At 44.2% G+C, this 21,454-nt stretch overlaps 1 protein-coding gene across 5 annotated transcripts; it reads right to left on the reverse strand.

Annotated features, from left to right (window-relative positions):
* Window positions 1-15,789: 15,789 nt before the first annotated feature.
* Window positions 15,790-21,208, reverse strand: LOC117087023 (HLA class II histocompatibility antigen, DO alpha chain). Of its 5 annotated transcripts, none has more exons than XR_004438644.1 (5): window positions 21,052-21,208; window positions 19,615-19,863; window positions 18,953-19,191; window positions 18,679-18,814; window positions 15,790-18,440 (listed from the first exon to the last, which is right to left on the reverse strand). XR_004438644.1 is itself a non-coding variant. In XM_033216751.1 (5 exons), exons 1-5 carry the CDS (start codon window positions 21,131-21,133, stop codon window positions 18,437-18,439), a joined length of 753 nt encoding a protein of 250 aa, XP_033072642.1. In that variant the 5' UTR covers window positions 21,134-21,208; the 3' UTR covers window positions 15,790-18,436. The 5 variants fall into 5 exon arrangements, 4 of the variants coding, with proteins under 4 accessions (XP_033072642.1, XP_033072641.1, XP_033072644.1 ...); XM_033216751.1 differs by having other exon boundaries at window positions 18,910-19,191; XM_033216750.1 differs by lacking the exon at window positions 15,790-18,440 and having other exon boundaries at window positions 18,447-18,814; window positions 18,910-19,191.
* Between the last annotated feature and the right edge of the window lie 246 nt (window positions 21,209-21,454).

Here is a 21,454-nt window from a genome sequence, read left to right on the forward strand (position 1 = left end):
ATTAGGCCTTTTTAGTCCTTATCTCCCCTTACCTCTGAAGCATCCCATGCAGCTTCCCTAGCATTTTATTTTTATTTATTTATTTTCAAGAAAGAGGATTTCTGTCACCCAGGCTGGAGTGAAGTGGTGTGTAAAGATATAAACTTTGAAATTTATATATATATATATATATTTTTTTTTTTTTTTTTTTTTTTTTTTTTTTTTTGAGACGGAGTCTCGCTCTGTTGCCAGGCTGGAGTGCAGTGGCGCGATCTCAGCTCACTGCAAGCTCCGCCTCCCAGGTTCACGCCATTCTCCTCCCTCAGCCTCCAGAGTAGCTGGGACTACAGGCGCCCGCCACCACGCCTGGCTAGTTTTTTGTATTTTTAGTAGAGACAGGGTTTCACCGTGTTAGCCAGGGTGGTCTTGATCTCCTGACCTCATGATCCGCCTGCCTCGGCCTCCCAAAGTGCTGGGATTACAGGCGTGAGCCACCGCGCCCGGCCTGAAATTTATATCTTTATAAAGATAAAGATCACTGTAGCTTCGACCTTCCAGGCTCAAGTAATGCTCTTGCCTCAGCCTCCTGAGTAGCTGGGATTACAGGCATAAGCCACTGCACCCTGCATCTCCTGGCTTCTTTGACTTGACACCACTTGTTCCTAGCTCTCATACTTTTCAGACAGCCATTTCTTTGCTGCTTTAAAGACTCTGCCTCTGCCTCCCATAATATATTGTTCCTTATGACACCTTCATTTGTCCTCTTTTTATTTGCACAGAATTTTAAGCAAGTTTACCCATTCCTCTGGAGGCAACTCCCACCCATAAAATCTGTGTCTCTGTTTAGACCTTGTATTAGTCCATTCTCACACGGCTATGAAGAAATACCTGAGACTCGGTGATTTATAAAGGAAAGAGGTTTAATTGACTCAGTTCTGGCTTGGGAGGCCTCAGGAAACTTACAATCATGGCAGAAGACACCTCTTCATAGGGTGGCAGAAGAATGAGTGCCAAAGTGAAGGGAGGAAGTCCCTTATAAAACCATCAGCTCTCATGAGAACTCACTATCACGAGAACAGCATGGGGAAAACTGCCCCCATGATTCAATTATCTCTACCTTTGACACATGGGGACTATTACAATTCAGGGTGAGATTTGGGTGGGGACACAGAGCCAAACCATATCAAACCTTAAGCCAAAGTTCCAAGCGCTTATGCCAAGTTCCCACAAGCTCGTGCACACAACATGTCTAGAAAAAATTCTACTTTTTTCCCCAAACATGTCCCTCACAGTGAATTCTCTAAGTCAGCAGTCCCCAGTCTTTTTGGCACCAAGGACTGGTTTCGTAGAAGACAACTTTTCTATGGAGGGAGGTGGGGGGAATGGTTTCCAGATCAAACTGTTCCACTTCAGATTACCAGGCATTAGATTCTCAAAAGGAGTGTGCAACCTAGATCCCTCGCATGCTCAGTTCACAATAGGGTTTGCGCTCCTGTGAGAATCTAATGCTGCTGCTGATCTAACAAGAGGCAGAGCTTGCTCGCTGCTCACCTGCTGTGCACCCCAGTTCCTATCAGGCCACAGACTGGTAGTGGTCAGTGGCCCAGAGGTTGGGGGACCCCTTCTATAAGGAACAAGCACTTATATAGAGCTTACTATGTATCAGACACTTATGAGCACTTCTGCAATTTAGTCTTCATAATAATCCCAAGAGGTAAGTACTCATCACCATTTTATACATGAGGAAACAGACATTTAGTAACAGTTCCATAGCTGCCTAGTTTCTTCCCCTTATTCTCCCCCAATTCCCTGTTCAACCATTGAGATCTGTTGAGCCTTCCTCTGTCCCTTCCTCAGTGTCCCCCCATCAGCTTGGACTCTCACACAACTCTCTCACTAGTCCACATCTTTCAGCTATACTGTGTTGTTTCAGGGCCCACCATTCACCTCTCCCTTCATGCCCTGCCCTATTCCCACCACACCAGTGAAGACCTCCCTTCCTGGGTTATCAGGCCTGTTACTTTCAGTGAGGCCTCACCTCAGCTGAGGAGGTCAAAAGAAGAATAGCCTCTCCTGTAAGTAAGAGGAACTCATCATCCTTGCCAAGCTTTCCATCAACCCCAAACTTCAAGTATTGTGTCCTTGTATAGTAAGTGAATATTTCTACGTAATAAAATATTTCTTACAACTCTTTGCCAAATGAGGACATTGCTCGTTTTTTCAGACAAGCTAATGTTTGATTTGAGGTTGAAGGAGAAAAGGGATTTGTTCTCCAGTGATAAGCATTTTTGCTGGTGTTTGACAAACAAAAAAAGAGCAGTTCTTTTATTAGCTGCCACTGTCAGACCTCATGGAGTCTGACAGTTGCTATTCTAATTGCTCAGACTATGAGACGGTAACACGGGTTAATTGATGAATACTTTCCCCTCTTCTGCCCCTGCAGAAGATGTACTGGAACTGGCTTCTCTGTGAAGGCAGGTTGTAGAGACAATGACAGTTCTTCCAAATTACCTTGTCCTCCTGCATGGTTTTGTTTCTCACCCAGAGTTACTGAAAAAAAAAAAAAAAGAGACATTTTGCAGTTTCATCTACCCATTTTCTTCTCTCTCTCAAAAATAATTTTTTTAAAGACAGAGTCTTGCTCTGTAGCACAGGCTGGAGTACAGTGGCACGATCTTGGCTTACTGCAACCTCTGCCTCCCAGGTTGAAGCAGTTGTCATGCCTCAGCCTCCCAAGTAGTTGGGGACTACAGGTGTGCACCACCACACCCAGATAATTTTTGTATTTTTAGTAGAGATGGGGTTTCACCATGTTGGCCAGTCTGGTTTCGAACTTCTGATCTCAAGTGATCTGATCCACCCACCTCTGCCTCCCCAAGTGCTGGGATTACAGGCGTAAGCTACAATGCCTCACCCAAAAATAATTGTTTTAAAGCAGTTCTCAAGGTTTTCTAAGTTTGCTCATATTCTTTTAACTCTTAAATAACTTCAGGTAAGTGGAAGCTGAAAAGTTACAAAATGATAGTTGCAAGGGCCAAGCAGTCCTGCCTCCCTGTCAGAGTGAAACTTTATTCTCTCTGATGCAAAATAAAATGATGGTTGTTCTTCCAGATCCATGGTTACCATGACATATTGTTCTATATTCTTGATTTAAGAAAGCACTAGCACTGCCCAGTCTCTGTGCCCTCTGATTGCTGTGTCAAGCAAGCTTCAAGTTGCACACCCTGCCTTCCGTAAAGAACTTTCCTTACTTCGTCCCCAATTCCCTGATGTCTGGTCTGTGACCTGGTGCTGAAACTGGCTATGACACTGTGCTTAGACTTCCCCTTAAAATTCTGCATTCTGTTGTGGACCTGTTTCCAACCACAATGACACAACCCCCTGATGTACTGTTCTTGAATCCATCTCTACTATTCAGGCTGATTCCCAGCGATCTCATGTCCTTCTATCACTGCCTTTGGTCTTGCAAATAGACCCTACAGAGCCCCACAACTATTTCACCAATCATTTGGCCAGGGAGTAATGCAAGAGAAAAAAATTGAGGGCAGGAGAGAATGATGAGCAACTGAGGGAGCAGCTTGGGGTTGAAAGGCTACATCAGAAAGCAGTTCTGTGATTGGGAGGCAGGTGGCTGATGTTACTGCAAGGGGTATCAAAAGCATCTGTCCTGAACTTCAGAGTCAGGCAGAAAAAAAACAGAAAGGACCTTCTTTTCCTCTGAGTCTGGGGAAACTAAGAGAGAAGGAGAAAGCCAGGGAAGAGGAACTGACACTTACTGAGCCCTTGCTATCTGCCAGGTGTATATTGATGGGCACTTTTCATAGTTACCTCTTTTGGTCAACATGATATGGCTGGGATAAGGTAGTATCTCATTGTGGTTTTAATTTGTATTTCCAGGCTGGGCGCGGTGGCTCACGCCTGTAATCCCAGCACTTTGGGAGGCTGAGGTGGGAATTTGAGACCAGCCTGACCAACATGGAGAAACCCCATCTCTACTAAAAATACAAAATTAGCTGGGCTAATTTTCACCATTTTGACTAGACTGGTGTTGAACTCCTGACCTCAGGTGATCCACCTGCCTTGGCCTCCCAAACTGCTGGGATTACAGACGTGAGTCACTATGCCCGGCTGGCTTTCAACTTTCATCCATTCAGTATGATATTGGCTGTGTGTTTATCATATCTGACTTTCATAATTTTGAGGTTTGTTCCTTCTATGCCTAGTTTGTTGAGAGTTTTTATTATAAAGGGATGCTGGATTTTACCAAATGCTTTTTCAGAAATTGATTGAAATGATCATATGGCTTTTGTTTTAAATTTTGTTTATGTGGTGAATCACATTTATTGACTTGCATATATTGAACCATCCTTGCATCCCTAGGATGAAACCCACTTGATCATGGTGATTTATTATTTTGATGTGCTGTTGGATTTGGTTTGTTAGTATTCTGTTGAAGATTTTTGCATCTGTGTTCATCAGGAATATTGGTCTGTAGTTTTCTTTTTTGTTGTGTTCTTTCCTGGCTTTGGCATCAGGGTAACACTGGCTTCACAGAATGAGTTGGGTAGGATCCCTTCTTTCTTAATCTTTTGGAATAGTTTCAATAGGATTGGTACCAGTTCTTCTTGAACGTCTGGTAGAATTCAGCTGTGAATCTGGTCCTGGGCCTTTTTTTTTTAAGATTTTTTATTACTGATTCAATATCACTGCTTGTTACTGGTTTGTTCAGGATTTCTATTTGTTCCTGATTCAAGCTTAGAGGGTTGTATGCTTCTAGGAATTCATTCATTTCCTCTAGGTTTGTTCAGGATTTCTATTTCTTCCTGATTCAAGCTTAGAGGAATGCTTCAAGGAATTCATTCATTTCCTCTAGATTTTATAGTTTGTATGCATAGGGGTGTTTATAGTAGTCTTAGATGATCTTTTGTATTTCTATAGTGTCAGTTGTAATGTCTCTATTTTCAATTCTTCTGTTTGTAAATGCAGCTTCTGCACAAGATTCCTGTGAACTGTAGAAAATTTTATTTTTTTCACTAAGCCCAATTAATTTAGCTTAGCTGGAGAACTATTAAGAAGTGTGAAGACACAAATAAGAAACGAATGACTTCATTCCACAAATATAAGTAAAGGAAGTTCCAGTGATGGCTTTTGCCACGTGAATAGAAACCAGGCTAAGTTGAACTATTAATATTCACTTTAGACTGCGTAATTTCTAAATGGTAACTATTCATACCGACCATTCATCTTAACCATACCTTCAGGCTTGGCTTAGACACTGGGACCTTTGTGAAGGAAGAGGCCTGAGGGAACTGGACTGTAGGAGATGGATGGTGACAGGAAAGCTAAGGGTGGGGGTAGGTGTGCATCTGGGCTTACGTTGACTATATAAGAAAGAGAGTCAAAAATTATAAGGACTTCTTAAGATTTTGGAAACTTTTGCACCTTCTTCATTTTTACTATTTTTTATTCCTCTTTTCTGTTTTCTGATTGGGAATAGCAATAAAATCTCAAACATGGGGAAAATACAAAATTATAAAACAACTTAACATTTTCCCGCGTGAACTTATTCTTGGTGTTCCTGGGATGTCTATAGACAATGTTACAGTAACTTTTGACTACAGAACTTTTTTTTTCAAATGATATAATATTGATAAAGCAATTGTAGGGCTCCCAAAATAAAATGAGTTTGTGTTTTGAGCCAATGGATGAGAAATCTGCTGGAGAAATGGTCATATTTTATGTATGTATCTAATAGCCATGTAGTGGAACAAAAATTTAAAGGCATTATATTATGTTTATTTTATTTTAATTAAAACAAAAAATGCATTTACATTATTTATTTAAATTATAAAATATTACAGAACAGGCCGGGCGCAGTGGCTCATGCCTGTAATCCCAGCACTTTGGGAGGCCGAGGCGGGTGGATCACCTGAGGTCAGGAGTTCGAGACCAGCCTGGCCAACCTGGTGAAACCCTGCCTCTACTAAAAACACAAAAATTAGCTGGGCGTGGTGGTAGGTGCCTGTAATCCCAGCTACTCGGGAGGCTGAGGCAGGAGAATCATCTGAACCCAGGAGGCAGGTGCAGTGAGCTGAGATCACGTCATTGCACTCCAGCCTGGGCAACAGAGCGAGACTGTCTCAAAAAAAAAAAAAAGGCCGGGTGCGGTGGCTCAAGCCTGTAATCTCAGCACTTTGGGAGGCCGAGACGGGCAGATCACGAGGTCAGGAGATCGAGACCATCCTGGCTAACACAGTGAAACCCCGTCTCTACTAAAAAAATACAAAAAACTAGCCGGGCATGGTGGCGGGCGCCTGTAGTCCCAGCTACTCGGGAGGCTGAGGCAGAAGAATGGCGTAAACCCGGGAGGCGGAGCTTGCAGTGAGCTGAGATCTGGCCACTGCACTCCAGCCTGGGCGACAGAGCGAGACTCCGTCTCAAAAAAAAAAAAAAAAAAAAAAAAAAGATTATTCAATTGGTGACATACATCAACTTATGAGTTCAGGAATCTCGTGCTCTCTCCTTTAATTTCCCACTATTTTCAAGTATAATAAAGCATTTTACACACACACACACACCTCTTTAATTGTGAAAATTTCCAAACCTACAGAAAACCTGGAAAAAGTAAAATAATACTTGAAAGCTGCTATGGTTTGAATGTGTCTCCCAAAGTTATTAGGCTCTTCCTTTTGCTAGAGCTAGGACATATATATTAGTAAATCATTAGTTAAAACTGACATTTCTAGTTCAAAATATTTTTCCAGTTCAAATTTAATATTATCATTTTAATTCAACTACTTTTACTTGCTTTTTGTACATTAAAAATCTTAGTTCTGAATTACATGAACATCATCACTGATTTGCTTTATTTTATGTATAACATAAAAGTGTTATATATAGAACATTGGAAACTTAATCCCCAATGCAACAGCATTGAGAAGTGGAACCTTTAAAAGATGATCAGGTTATCTCTTAAAGAGATGGGCAGAGCCCTCATAAAGGGATTAATACCATCGTCTCTCGAGTGGGTTAGTTGTCTCATCTCAGGAGTGAATTCCTGATGAAAGGATGAGTTTGACTCCTTTCCTCTCCTCCATCCTTTCATCCTTTTTTCTTTTGCCATGGTATGACACAGCAAGAAAGCCTTTGCCAGATGTTGGCACCTTGACATTGGGCTTCCCAGCCTCCAGAATTGTGAGAAATAAATTTCTTTCTTTTCTTTTCTTTTCTTTCTTTCTTTTTTTTTCTTTTTATAAATTGCCTAGTCTGTGGTATTGTGTTACGACAACACAAAATGGACTAAGACAAATACCCAGCATATAGATTCAACAACTGTCAAGATTTTGCCATATTTGTTTGAACTGTGTGTGTATTCTAAATTCATTTCAACGTAAATTAGAGATCTCCTAGCATTTCATCCCTAAATACTTTAGCATAAAGATGCCTTGATACATAACCATGGTACTGTAATCACACTGAACAAAACTGAAAACAGCTCTCTAATATCATCAATTACCAGTTCATATTCAAATTTCCCCATTTATCTGAAAAGTGCTTTTATATCTGTTTTTCCCCAAAGATATTGCCAAGAATCATCCACTAAATTTGACTGTAATGTCTCTTAATTCCCACTATCCCACCCATTTTTTAAACATCATCTTTTTAGAGAGACCAGGCCAGTAGAATCTCTCACATTTTGAATTTGTGTGATTGTTTCTTTGTGGTTTCATTTGACTTATTCCTCTATCCAATGTATTTTTTTATAGACTAGAACTTTTTTAAACAAAGGCTTGATTAGATTCACATGAAAGATTTTTGACAATAATTCTTCATCGATATTGCTGTGTACTTTGCATTTCATCTTATTAGGAAGCATATGCTTAATGTCTTGTCTTATTATTGGTGAGACTAAACTTGATCACTCGGTCGAGGTGATGACAACCAGGTCTCTCCTCTGTAAAGGTTTTTCTCCCATTTGTCAATAGCAAATAATCTATGACCATGATACTTCGACATGACGTGACTCTCCTGTTCCCCACTATCTATTCTCCTAACGATTTTAATATATACGATGCCTTCCCTAAATCAATGATCACATTAGGCTTACAAAATGCTGGTTTTCTAATTCTATTATTTTCTCCAACATTTATTCACTGCTACTCTGAAGGGTAGACCTTTTTTTTCATCAATGGAACATTTCCTTGTGAAATGTCAGGATATATACTTGTTTTCTTTAAGTATCAATTTTCTGTGTTAGGAATTAGAAGATCACATCCAGTGGTAATATAAATGGGTTGTTGCTGCTTACTTTTTAAAATCTGTATTCGACTATTAATAGGAACCCATGGATTTTTATATACTTAATGTGTTTAATTATATTATAGTCATCTTTTTGATATCTGAGTTGTTCCTATTTTGACCAATGGAAGGTCCTTCAAACTGGCTGACCGGTTGTTTTTTTGACATGACTCTATTAGTCTTTGAACAGTGCCTTGTTTTATGAAAACAATGAGATACGCACACTTGCTTTGTATTTTCCATAACTTAGGCCTGTAACCGGTCACTTTTCCAAGAAGCTCTATTTCTTTTGAGTGGGAAATATTTAGAAACTACAGTCTGTGCACTGGGGATGCTCATTGCTACAGGGCTATTATTAAGCTCTTTCATTTGCTAGAGTTAGGACACATATATTAGTAAATCATTAGTTAAAATGGACAGTTCTAGTTCAAATATTTTTTCTAGTTCAAATTTAATAGTATTGTTTTAATTCAGCGACTTTTAGTTGCTTTTTTATGCATTAAAAATCTTAGTTCTTTTTTTTTTTGAGATGGAGTCTCGCCTTGTCGCCCAGGCTGGAGTGCAATGAATGGTGCAGTCTCAGCTCACCTCAACCTCTGTCTCCCGGGTTCAAACGATTCTCCTGGCCGCCCTAGTACCTGGGATAACAGGCGCCCGCCACCACACCCAGCTAATTTTTTTGTTTTTTCAGTAGAGACAGGGTTTCACCATGTTGGCTAGGCTGGTCTCCAACTCCTGACCTTGTGATCCGCCCGCCTCGGACTCCCAAGATTACAGAGATGAGCCACTGCCTCTGGCCTAAAAATCTTAGTTCTTAATTATAGTAACATAATCACTGATTTGCTTTATTTTATATATAATGTAGTTTCAAATAAGGATACAAATATTACTTAACCATGAAACAACTGAATGATGTTCAAAGTTTTGATAGTTCTTTTTGTCCTTAGAATGTATTCTATTAAGTCAGCTGGGGCAACATAATGGGAGACCCCATTGCTATTTTTAAAAATGTATTTTAATTAACTGAGTACGGTGGCATGTTCCTGCAGTCCCAGCTACTCTACTTGGGAGACTGAGGTGGGAGGATCACGCGGGCCCTGCAGTTTGAGGGTGCACTGAGCTATAATCACACCAGTGCACTCCAGCACGCCAGCCTTGGCTTCCAACAGAGCAAGACCCTGTCAAAAAAAAAGAGAGAGAGAGAGAGGTAGAGAGAGAAAGAGAGAAGAGAGAGAATAAATGCATGCCACCAAGAATATACAGTAGTATCTTTTTTTTTTTTTTGAGACGGAGTCTCGCTCTGTCGCCCATGCTAGAGAGCAGCGGCGCAATCTAAGCTCACTGCAAGCCCCGCCTCCCGGGTTCACGCCATTCTCCTGCCTCCGCCTCTCGAGTAGCTGGGACTACAGGCGCCCACCACGCCGGACTAATTTTTTGTATTTTTAGTAGAGACAGGGTTTCACTATGTTAGCCAGGATGGTCTTGATCTCCTGACCTCGTGATCCGTCCTCCTCGGCCTCCGAAAGTGCTAGGATTACAGGCGTGAGCCACCGCGTCCGACCCAGTAGTATCTTTTAATATCACTTGGAATACTTATTTTTTCTGTGTGGTTCAGTTCTATTCGTTTTAAATTTTAGAGGTTTTTTTTGTCAATTTTTTATTAACATTGTATTTATATGTTTCAAAGGTCAATATTCACTTCTGACTTCTATTCTCCCTTCCTCACTAAAAGTAGCCATTTTAAAATTAATTTCTTGTTTATCCTTCCAATGTAGCTTTTTTCCCCCCTTTGGAGGCACGGTCTCACTCTGTTGCCCAAGCTGGAGTGCAGTGGCACCGTCATAGCTCACGACAGCCTCAAACTCCTAGGCTCAAGTGATCCTCTTGCTTCAGCATCCTGAGTAGTTAGGACTACAGGGGTGTACCACCATAACTGGCCAGTTTTTTTATTTTTATGTAGGGACAGAGTCTTGCTATGTTGGCCAGGCTGGTGTTAAATTCCTGACCTCAAGTGATCCTCCTACTTCATCCTCCCAAAATGTGGGGATTATAGGCACACGCCACCATATCTGACCCAATGCGCCTTTTTCAAAAAATATATATCTTTCCTCTTTCTTACCCCAAAGGCAGTACATAGTTTAATCATTCTATTGTACTGTGAATTTTCCACTCTAGCCTAGAGATTCCTCCGCATTAGTTCAAAGAGATGTTTCTCATTCCTTTTTGTTAGAGTTTTTCCTTTAATTGATACATGATATTTTACATATTTTATTTATGAGGTACATGTGAGTGTCTGTTACATGCATACAATGAGAGTAATGATCAAGTCAGGTATTTGGGGTATCCTTCACCTTGAGTATTTATTATTTCTGTGTGTTGGCAATATCTCAAGTCCTCTCTTCTAGCTACTTTGAAATATACTTTGTATATGTTGTTGCTGACTACAGTCACCCCAGTCTGCTATCAAACATTGGAACGTATTTTTTCTATCTCCTCATTCGTTTTAACAGCTTTGCATTACCCTATTGTGCAGATGTACTATAATTTTTTCAACTATTGTACTCTTACTAGGCATGTTTCCAATAATTTTCAGTTGTTACAAATAATGACATATCATTTTTAAAAGGCAGATTACTATATAACAAAGATACATAATTCACTTTGGGAGGCCAAGGAGGACGGATCACAAGGTCAGGGGTTCAAGACCAGCCTGTCCAATATGGGGAAATCCTGTCTCTACTGAAAATACAAAAATTAGCTGGGTGCGGTGGTGGATGCCTGTAATCCCAGCTACTCGGTAGGCTGAGGCAGGAGAATCACTTGAGCCCAGGAGGCGGAGGTTGCAGTGAGCTGAGATGGTACCACTGCATTCCAGCCTGGACAACAGAGCGAGACTCTGTCTCAAAAACAAAACAAAACAAAACAAAAAGATACATATTTAAGTTTGGCATTTCCTTACATGTATTAAAATATGTTTTAACAGAAAAATATTACTTCTATTGATTTGTTTTTGGTTACATTATTAACACTCTCCTAAACACTTGGGTTTCATGCAACAGTTTAGGAAATACCAGGTGTGCTTCTTAGTGAATGTGGAGATACTGGATTCGACAAATATCAGTTGGTTAGACTAGTGTTTGACACATTGGAAGTGCTCAATAAATTAAAGATAACAGTATTAACAAAACAATACTTGTTAATATCAGAAGAATAAATTTTAATTTATTTTTCTTTATGTGGACATTGAGAGCAGGGTGACTACATTTTGTTTTAGTCAGCTGGGACTTTAAATATTTGTTGAGTAACCACCACGTTCCAGGCATTACAGTAAGAACTTGTACCTGAAGCAGGTCCATATATTGAAGGCCTGAGGAAAGGAATAAAGGGCAACTGGGAATCTGACAAGGTCTCAAGAGTGGTGTTGGGAGTCTAGGGAGGAGGCAGCAGAACATTTCCAGTGGATGGAAGTGCCGAGGAGTCCTCCTTGGGAGACCTTAGGCTTATTCAGATTTGGAGGCTCCATGTGGGGTGGACGCAAACCACAAGATGGAGCCAAATTACAAGTCATAGGTAGCAACCTCCTAAACCATAAGGAGAGGAGAGGAAGTGAATCCACTCCTCTGCGTGCATGATCACTTGTCTGGAAGCTTTTCTGAGGACAGAGAAGAAAGGAAAGCCTGAGAAGTGGGACATCATTCATTGAAAGGCATCTCTTTGTAGAGATAAATAGGGTAACATGATAGGGAGAGACTGGAGATAGGTGGTTTATTTAGCAAAGCTGGTCAATGAAGCTTCTCTGAATTGGTACCACGTGAGTTGTGAATGGGTGACGAATTGGAGGCATTAATGTTAACATCTTGGGCAGGAGGATTCTGGGGAAAGATAGTGTGGCTGTTGCTTAATGAAAGAAGGACGAGTGGAGGGAAGTAAAGATGAGGACACATGCAGTGCCAGATCATATAGAGTCTTGTTGACCAGCAAGGAATTTAGACTAAGCAAGAAAGAAAGTCTGAACTAGGGGAGTGCTTCGACTGATCCAGGATGGAGAAGAAAATCTCTTCAGTAATTCCAACCCCAGTCATTCTTCAAGCTCACCTCATTCCCTGCAGCCTGTTGCTGCTGAAGCCTCAGAAGAAGTTTGTTCCCAAAGTTGGGAATACCTCCTCCTACACATTTCCTAGTAATGCTGATGTCTGACCCTGTTCATCCTGCCTTATGTCTCACAAGCTGGCAGTGCAGTGGAAAGAACATGGGTTCCAGCATTACACAGACCTTCCAGCCACTTCGTAGCTGTTTGACCTTGGGCAAGTCAAGTAATTTGAATCCTAGTTCCTTCCCTATAAAATGAAATCATTATACTTAACTTGCAGATTGGTCGTAAGGAAGAAATAAAATAATTCATGTATGGCAGAATGATGCCTTTCTTTTTTCTTTGTTTGTATTTAGGTTTGTCACACAAGACAATAGCACATGTCACCTCCAAGGCCCTTCCTCTTCTGGCTGTGGATTTCCCAAAACCTGAAGCTCACTTGACATGATGCGAGGTGTCCCAGACACTGCCAGAGAGAGAGGGGAATGCCTTTGATAGGCAAAGGGGGAAGGTTCTCCTAAACTGAGGAAGGCACAGTGGCCTGTGGGTCTGAAAGAGCCCTGCTTCCTCGCAGCAGTCAAGGCAGGTGGGGAGGCCTCCCAGGGAGGGGGAAGTTGGCCGTGTGGTGCATCTTTGCAGTCCTGCTCCCAGGCACTGGGGATCACTCCTCACTAAAGATTCCCCTGCCCCAAGCCTGGTGCAGAAGCAGCAGAGCTGCCACTTGAAAAGACCATACAGGTTAAGCCCTGGGCGTGCTTGGGGTAAACAGTCTGGACAGATGCAGGAAGACAACAGGGGCTTCTCCAAGGCCTCAGCACTGTGTCAGGGCGCAGACCCTTGGAACAACTGTAAGAGACCAGAAGCCCCAACAATGACAGATTGAATTTAAAACCAGCCTCGTGGCAGGGGTTTTGAATCAGATTTAAGATTTTTTAAACAGCAGGTTTTGAATCAGATTTTCGATTATTTAAAGACGTTTACTATTTTTTGCATTCTGCGCACTATCTTATTAATCTTTTGGACCAAGATTCAAATCTACTGCACGTGAAAAGCATTAAGGCTGGGGACATTGCATGTGTTGGGTAAACAGTAGCCAGTGTTATTAAAACCAGCTGCAGACAATTGGACCGGGCTGGATTTGAAGCAAACAAAATTGAATTAAATAGAATTCTACAGTGTTTCAATGCCCATTACGTTCTGGGTGTTGGAACTGTAAGACACAGGCTTCTCTTGCTTTAGAGGAGCAGTTAGTGGCAAAGGCAAATTCATACACAGTCAACTGACAAAGGGCGGAATGTGGTAGTACTGTAGGGAGATGGTGGCCAGAACATCGGGGGCTGGGATTGGAAATGCTTCACAGAAGAGGTGACATTTAATCTGGACCCTGGAAGGACAGGTAGAATTTTGATTGGTTGGTGGAGGAAGGCAGGTCCAGCACAGATAATAGTTTGTGCAAAGGCAGGGAGGAGTAAATGTGCAACAACAATTTTCTGTGACTTAGGCATTGACCATTTTCAGGAGGCGCTATTATAAATATGGTTAAAATAGCCCAGGCTTGGTGGCTCATGCCTGTAATCCCAGCACTTTGGGAGGCCAAGGCAGGTGGATCACCTGAGGTCAGAAGTTCGAGACCAGCCTGGCCAACATGGTGAAACCCCGTCTCTACTAAAAATAAAAAAAATTAGCCAGGCATGGTGGTGGGTGCCTGTAATTCCAGCCACTCAGGAGAGTGAGGCAGGAGAATTGCTTGAATCTGGGAGACAGAGGTTGCAGTGAGCTAAGATTACACCACTGCACTCCAGCTTGGGTAAGAGAGCGAGACTCTATCTCAAAAAAAAGAAAAGAAAACAAAAGAAAAAAAATATGGTTAAAACAGTACACTGAGGACGGTTTGAGAAGGATCTTCACCTTGTAGGTTATGGAGCACCTATACGAATTTAAAGGAGCAAAGGAAAAAGAGGAAATCCTATAAGCTTCCAGAGAGAACAAAATAACAATGATTACATACAACGTTTCACGACACAATATCTTTTGGCTTATCAACAATAACACAGGAAGCTAAGGGATTATAGAGAAATGCCTTAAAAATTCTGATGGAAATGATTTCCAATCTTGAATTTTATACCCATGCAAGCTATTATTCAAGTTTGAGAGTACAATAAATACATTTTCTGACATACGAAGCATAAAAAGTTTTCCTCATATGCACTGTTTCTCAGGAAGTGGAAAGAAGAGGTGCCTCATTAAAATAAGGCAGACCACAAAGGGTCAATGACTGGATACAAGAAACAGAAGATCCAACTCGGAGGACAGGTAAATCCTGATGTGGATGGCGAAGAGTGATCTCAGAGTGAACGCTGTATCATCAAGGGCAAAGAGTTAAGACTGGAGCAGACAGAAGATTCTGGGAGAGTTACATCTGATGGTAAAATTGACAGAATATCTGACATGCTTGATTGTACTGCAAGGAATTTTGTGATTCATTAATAATAAGTACAAATCCAGCCACGCAAAGAAAAACAGGACAATTACACACTCCAGAGAAAACAGAGTCATCTAGAAAAGGAAGAGCAAGCATGGTTTGCTCTATGGTTTGCCATTACATGGTCATACTGATATAAACAAAGTAAGCACAGTAATTTTTACTATGTTGTAAAAATTACAATATACTCATATTAAAAGAAGGGGCCTGGGAAGGGTGCATGATGTTCTTTGAGGATGAAAAAAATCTAAATCCCCCTGTCCCACAGCAGGAGGTAAAGAGATAAAGCCTAAAGCTGAAAAATCTAGATGTAGCAACACAAACATGTTATTTAGAGATGGGAGGTTAATACCAACAGAACACATTAAAACAATGGAAAGTTATTTTCTGTGAGGCTGAGGGATATGGTGGCAGAGGGGGCTGGAGACTGGTATTTCTGTAACAAATCTTGTAAAAAATATTTGACTCTTTAAACTATGCATATAACATAATTTGATTAAAAATTAAAACCGAAAGAGAGTGGATGGGAAGAGGGGATCTGGAGGCAGTCCATGCAGACCCTCTCAGAGAGTGTGACTGGGAGGAGCTTGGGTGGAAGGGAGACTGGGTCAAGGACAGACAGAGGACTTGATGTTCTCATTATTTGGAGAGATGACGTGCTTATGATCTGTAGGGGGACCCTGCAAAAAGGGAGAGTTTGGAGACAAAGGACAGGAGACTACTGGATGTCTGTTCTAAAACAGAGTGAAAGATCAGGAATGCAGGAGCACAATTTGTTTTTTAAAATAAAACACTACGTACCTTGAGACTAGAAACAAATGTGAGTATACACGCAGATGCACAAATCTAAAGGCTCTAGAATTATTCCTAGAACCCAGTGACTTCAGGGTAGTATATGCAACAGTGAAAAAAAAAAACAAACAAAACAACCACACATTTCTTTGGTCAAAAGAACACAATTTTAATGACTTTATTAAGCCTTAGGATGGACATGAGAGAAACACCTTCCCAATGATGCATCAAGTTAACTGCTAAGCAAAAGATCAGCAGAGATCAGAGATTGTTGGGAACACACGTATCTTGTGGTGTCTTCTGAGAACCAACTTGTTCCTCTTTCTCTGACAAGAACTTGACCCCTTGCCCCGGGGCTGGGTGCTTGGCAGCCACATTTGTGTGGGATCTTGTCTCCTGTTCTAACTACACAGGGCTGGGATGGACACCGGCTCCACGTTTGGCCGGTCATTTATTTTTCCAGTAATTGAAAGCTGTGACTAGGAGACACAGCCTTTGCGGGTTGTGAGGGCTGAGATGATATAAACTCAGGAGCTTTCGGGTGGACATGTTCACTGAAAAGGACAGTCAGTCCACACAGAGAGAACACCGCTAACAGGCAGGGGGGTCTAGAGAACACAGACCGTGTGGATCCGAGAGTGTCGGAGGGGCAGCTCTAGCTTCTCCGGGCTTTTCGGATCCCAGTTCTGTTCCTGGGAGGCCTGGCTAGAATCTACCCTGGGCCCTGCACTCCTCCCCACGGCTATATTGCAAACATCCTATACTTTGCATGTGATCACACGAAGAGGGTTTCTGTTACTGGCACACAAAAAGTTTGCCTGAGATGATTCTCCTCCACTTCCGTCAGGGTCTTCTAGTCATTGATTTCAGCTTATTCTCTCTTAAGAAGCCCATTGAGTCCCCACAATCTCTCAGTTTCTTTCTTTTCCAGGACCAACTGCTCACAGTTCAAACCCTCATTTTACCCCTATTTACTTGTACCTTGATTGGCTTTGATGCCCTAACAGACCCAGGTTCTTCAGAAAGCCTTCCTAGTCCACCTTGGACATTAGGGATCCCTCTTTCCCATGACCCCCCATGGCACCTGATTATGTCACTGTGTCCCAGTGACCAGACCGCAGCCTAGGTCCAGGATGGCTGCATCAGAGTCATCCAGAGCCTGTTAAAAATGACAGCTTCGGCCAGACGCAGTGGCTCATGCCTGTAATTCCAGCACTTTAGGAGGTCAGGGAGGGCGGATCACGAGGTCAGGAGATGGAGACCATCCTGGCCAACATGGTGAAACCTTGTCTCTACTTAAAATACAAAAATTAGCTGGGCATGGTGGCGCGCACCTGTAGTCCCAGCTACTCAGGAGGCTGAGGCAGGGTAATTGCTTGAACTTGGGAGGCTGAGGTTGCAGTGAGCTGGGATCATGCCATGGCACTCCACCTTAGTGACAGAGCGAGACCCTGTCTCAAAAAAGACAGACTCCCTGTTGCTGCCCCTTGCACCCCCAAGATTCTAATTCAGTAGGTCTGGGTGATGCCTGTTATTTTTATATTTTATTTATTTATTTAGAGACAGGGTCTCACTGTGTCACCTAGGCTGGAGTGCAGTGGTGCGATCTCAGCTCACTGCAGCCTTGAACTCCTGGGCTCAAGCACTCCTCCAGCCTCAGCCTCCCGGGTGGTTGGGAATACAGGTGCGATCCACCATGCCTGGTTAATTTTTAAATCTTTCTTTTTAGAGATGGGGTCTCTCTATGTAGCCCAGGATGGTTTCCAACTCCTGGCCTCAAGCGATCCTGTCCCCTTGGCCTCCCAAAGTGCTGGGATTACAGGAGTGAGCCACTGCACCAGGCCAATGCCTGTACTTTTAAAAGGATCCCAAGCAGTTCTTATGTGCATTCTGGTTTGAAAACCGTAATCTGTACTGCTCATTTTGGTCTTGACATAAACTACGTGGTATGGTGACTTATCTCTTTGTATGTTTTAAATTTTGTTCACAGAAAATTAGACTAAAATCTTCTAGGCCACATATGTAGAGAGTGTCTAGGTGGATGCCCCTCTTACCAGATACCTTGCACACCGACTCTACCACCTCCTACCTAACATGATTGACCCATTGATGGAAGTGGCCACCTTATCCAAGCCTTGGGCCTCTCTTTGTCATGCATAGGACTCTAGGGAAAGTAGAAAAAGGAGATGACAGCATGGCAGGATACCAATGTTCTCTTCATGCAGAGTAAACCCAGGCAGGAATGGAGTCCCCATGAGCTTGTCCTGTCCCAGTGCTGAGGGTTTGTTAGCTGAGGGGGTCGTGAGGAACAGGATAATCTGCATCCCTTTCAGGGCAAAACTGAACTCAGGAGGCAAATTTCATGAAGTCCATGTGAAACGGCTCATTCACAAAGTAACACACAATGGGACAAATGGAGCAAGACACACCCGTGCAGGCGCCAGGACTGCTGCCAATCCCCAGCACCACATGCCTCAACCCTGGGAGAACTGGCCAAGGCCTAAAAAGGACACAGTGCAAACACCACCAAAGCATTTGGTGCTGCCAGCCAGAGCTTTGGGTAGAGCAAGAATGTGTGTGTGTGTGTTGAAAGGGAAGGGAAGCTAGTAGGTGTCCCACAAACCCTGCCATGAGTACTGGGGCCAAAAAAGAGGGGACCTGTAGGACAGAGGTTGATCCCACTCAAGGTCAGCACAGCAGGATGCACTTAAAGGGCACTGAGCACGCAGGAGCTGTCACAAATCCACGAGGATCTGCAGGGTGTCTCCCACAAGTCATTTCTCCCAGAAGGATCATTACCTAAAGTAGCAGAAACCACACAATCGACGTTGCTCAATTTCAATATGCTGGGATCCTATCTCTGAGTGCCCACCTCCCCCAAAACCTCACTCTCTCACCCCACCTCTGCTTCTTTCCTCCATGCCCATTTCTTTCCTGACCTCTTTGCCCGCGACAGAATCTCTGATTCTCCGCCCATGTCCTGTTCAGAGTCATCCACTTTCCTCCCCCACCCCCCAGACTCCCGGGGCCTCTGCACCTGGGGGCACTGGACACATATGTGCCCATGATGATGAGGATGGTGCCCACGAGGAAGCCCACCAGGCCGATGGCCAGGCCCAGGGCACAGACCAGGGTCTCTATGGCATCTGGTGGTGGAATAGGCACCTGGAGCTCTGGGAGAGAAAGGAAGGAATTGGTGGTATAGGGAAGGAATCTAGAGTAAAGGAAACCTGGGGCCAGGAGTGTGGGTGGGGAGGGGGCTCCGTACCCCAATGCCTGAGGAGTGGCGCATCCAGGCCCCAGTGCTCCACCTGGCAGTCATAGACGTCCTCGGCTGAGGGCACGAAGGGCAGGTAGTGGAACTTGCGGAACAAATGGTCAGGCTGGGAATAGAAGCTAGTCTGGGCCACTCCCTCAGTGACAGCTTGGCCATTGCGCAGCCAGGTGATATTGATCACAGGCGGGAAGATGTTGTCCACGACGCAGATGAGGATGTTGGGCTGGCCCAGCTCCACCCGAGACTTGGGGAACACGGTCATCCGTGGAGGCACTAGGAGGAATGGGGCTTGAGTCCACAGGCTCATCCCTCATCCCAGGGCCTTACTAAGACTGGGATTAAGGAACGTTCCCCCTTCGTAGCCATCTGTGGGCAGGGGATGCTCTGGGATGGTATCCACTGGGGCAGAAGAGGAGGAAAATAGAGGGAGAGGAGACTGGGGAGGGAGTGGAGATGCCAGGAGGTCCTATATCTGACTGGTCCCTGGGCGGGAGTCCAGGTGAGAGGTGTCATTCCTCAAGGAGAGGGGTGCCAAAGGGGTCTAGGAAGACATGGAGCCTCCTGGGAAAGAAAGGGACAGGGCATGACAGGTACGGGCACTGAGAGTGCGCCCCAGAGTGATGGAGGTCTAGGAACTGGAAGGAAGTTTCTCTGGACCTTCCCGCCTGACTGGGTGGGCAGAGGGAGGGCTGGTACCGTTGATGGCTCTGGTGCGGTTGGAGCGCTCCACCAGGATGTCCAGGTGGGCTTTGATTGCGGCGATGCCGGCCAGCCCACCCTGCGGGTCAAAGCGGGCAAAGTCGCCAAACTCAGGCAGACGCCACACAGCCTCACTTTTCTTCAGGTCCACAGAGAACAGCTGTTCCCCATCAAATTCATGGGTGAACTGGCCCGAGGCGCCGTAAGACTGGTAGAAGGCGGGTCCATAGGAGCCCATGTGGTCAGCTGTATTTGGTGAGTTCAGGGTCAAGGAGAGAGAAGAAAATGTGTCTGTCTCATCCACAATATGTGATTGTTGAGTCCCTGAGCCTGGGCCCCGTCCTGGGTTCTGTGTGGGGACACAGTCCTGTTCTGACACTAGGCTGGCCCTGGGAGAGGGCAAGGGAGAGGACGGGAAGAAAGAGGTTCATCCCAGCACACTGCAGCAGGCACAGAGACAGTGCAGTCTGGCATATCAGGATGGGAAGAGGCGGGGCTGCCTAAAATCATGCTTGGGGTTCCAGAATTTAAATCTTGCCTGTGGTCGTCTGCCCTGTCTGTGTTGTCAGGTCCTGTGTTGTGAGCTGGTGGGACTGTGCGGGTGGGATGAGGAGGAATGATTAAGGACAGGAGAGTAGTGGAGCTTTGCACAGAGATGCAGTGCAGGTGGGTGTAAGGGGAAACAGGCCACGACTGGCAAGGTAAGAATTAAGGTTAGTGACCCAGAGACCAAGGGGATAAGAAGAGGCAACTCAAGGCATTGCAAAGAGCACTGGATGAGGAGTCAGAAGTCAAAGTTCATGTCCCAACTCCTCCATCTCAGAGCATTATGACTGAGTGTGTCTCTTCCATAATGTTGTCTAGTTTTCTGGAAGTTAGGGATTAAGTTCTAATACTTGCAGAATTCTATGAAGTTGTTTGAACAACAGTTATTGAGGAACTAGCATGCACCCAGCACAATGGCGGGCCAGGGAAATAAAAGAAATAAAGATGAACCAGCTGTAGACCCGCAAACCAGCTCATGTCTCCCGATAAACAAGACAGGTAAACAGTTAACTATTGGCATGGACATAAATACTGCAACAGAACTGGACTTGATGGGCCACACTCCAGGCCAGGGGTGGTAGAGAAATCAGGGTGCTTGCTGGCACCTGTTGGGTGGAGGTTTGGGTCTCAGGAAGGAGGAAGGAATCAGAAGAAATCTGAACGTCAGCAAAGGCTGAATGGGGCACCTGCGCAGCTGACCGAGCTGCACCTTCATTTAGGTCCAGAGTGGATGTGACAGAGGTGAGGGGGATTGGGTGTCTCTTGGTGAAGGAAGTTGCTCATAAACCAGAGAGGGAGAGGAACAAGCATCCTCCATGTCATCTCCTCATGTAACCCAACTCCATAAATCTCTGCTCCCCGCCGCACCCGCCTCGCCCTCGCACTCACCCTTGGTGGCCCCTGCCTCCTGCGGGCTCAGGAGGGTCATCAGGCTGTGGAACCCCAGGACCAGCCCTGCTCTGAGGGCCATTACACTCTGGTGCTTTAACCAAATTAGTCTCAGTCCGTGTGGGGAGCACAGGAACAAGGCGGAGGTGAAGAGGAAGAAAACAGATTCGAGGATGGGGGCGACCCCTGTTGTCTTCAGCCAATCACAGAAATTCTCTGAGTGAATGTATCTGTTGCTGGGTGAAGAGGGAAAGAGCCAGGGTGAGAAGGTAGAAGGATTCACCAGGCCAACAGGAGAGGCCAAAGGAAGTTTTGGAGGACGGGAGGGGCTTGCACCAACTGTTACCACGTCCTCCAAGAAGTGACTCCCTCCCTGAAGGGAGAGAAAAGGCCGTCAGAGCGC

Source organism: Trachypithecus francoisi, unplaced genomic scaffold (genome assembly GCF_009764315.1).
Source record: "Trachypithecus francoisi isolate TF-2019V2 unplaced genomic scaffold, Tfra_2.0 Lachesis_group10, whole genome shotgun sequence".
Taxonomy (NCBI): domain Eukaryota; kingdom Metazoa; phylum Chordata; class Mammalia; order Primates; family Cercopithecidae; genus Trachypithecus; species Trachypithecus francoisi.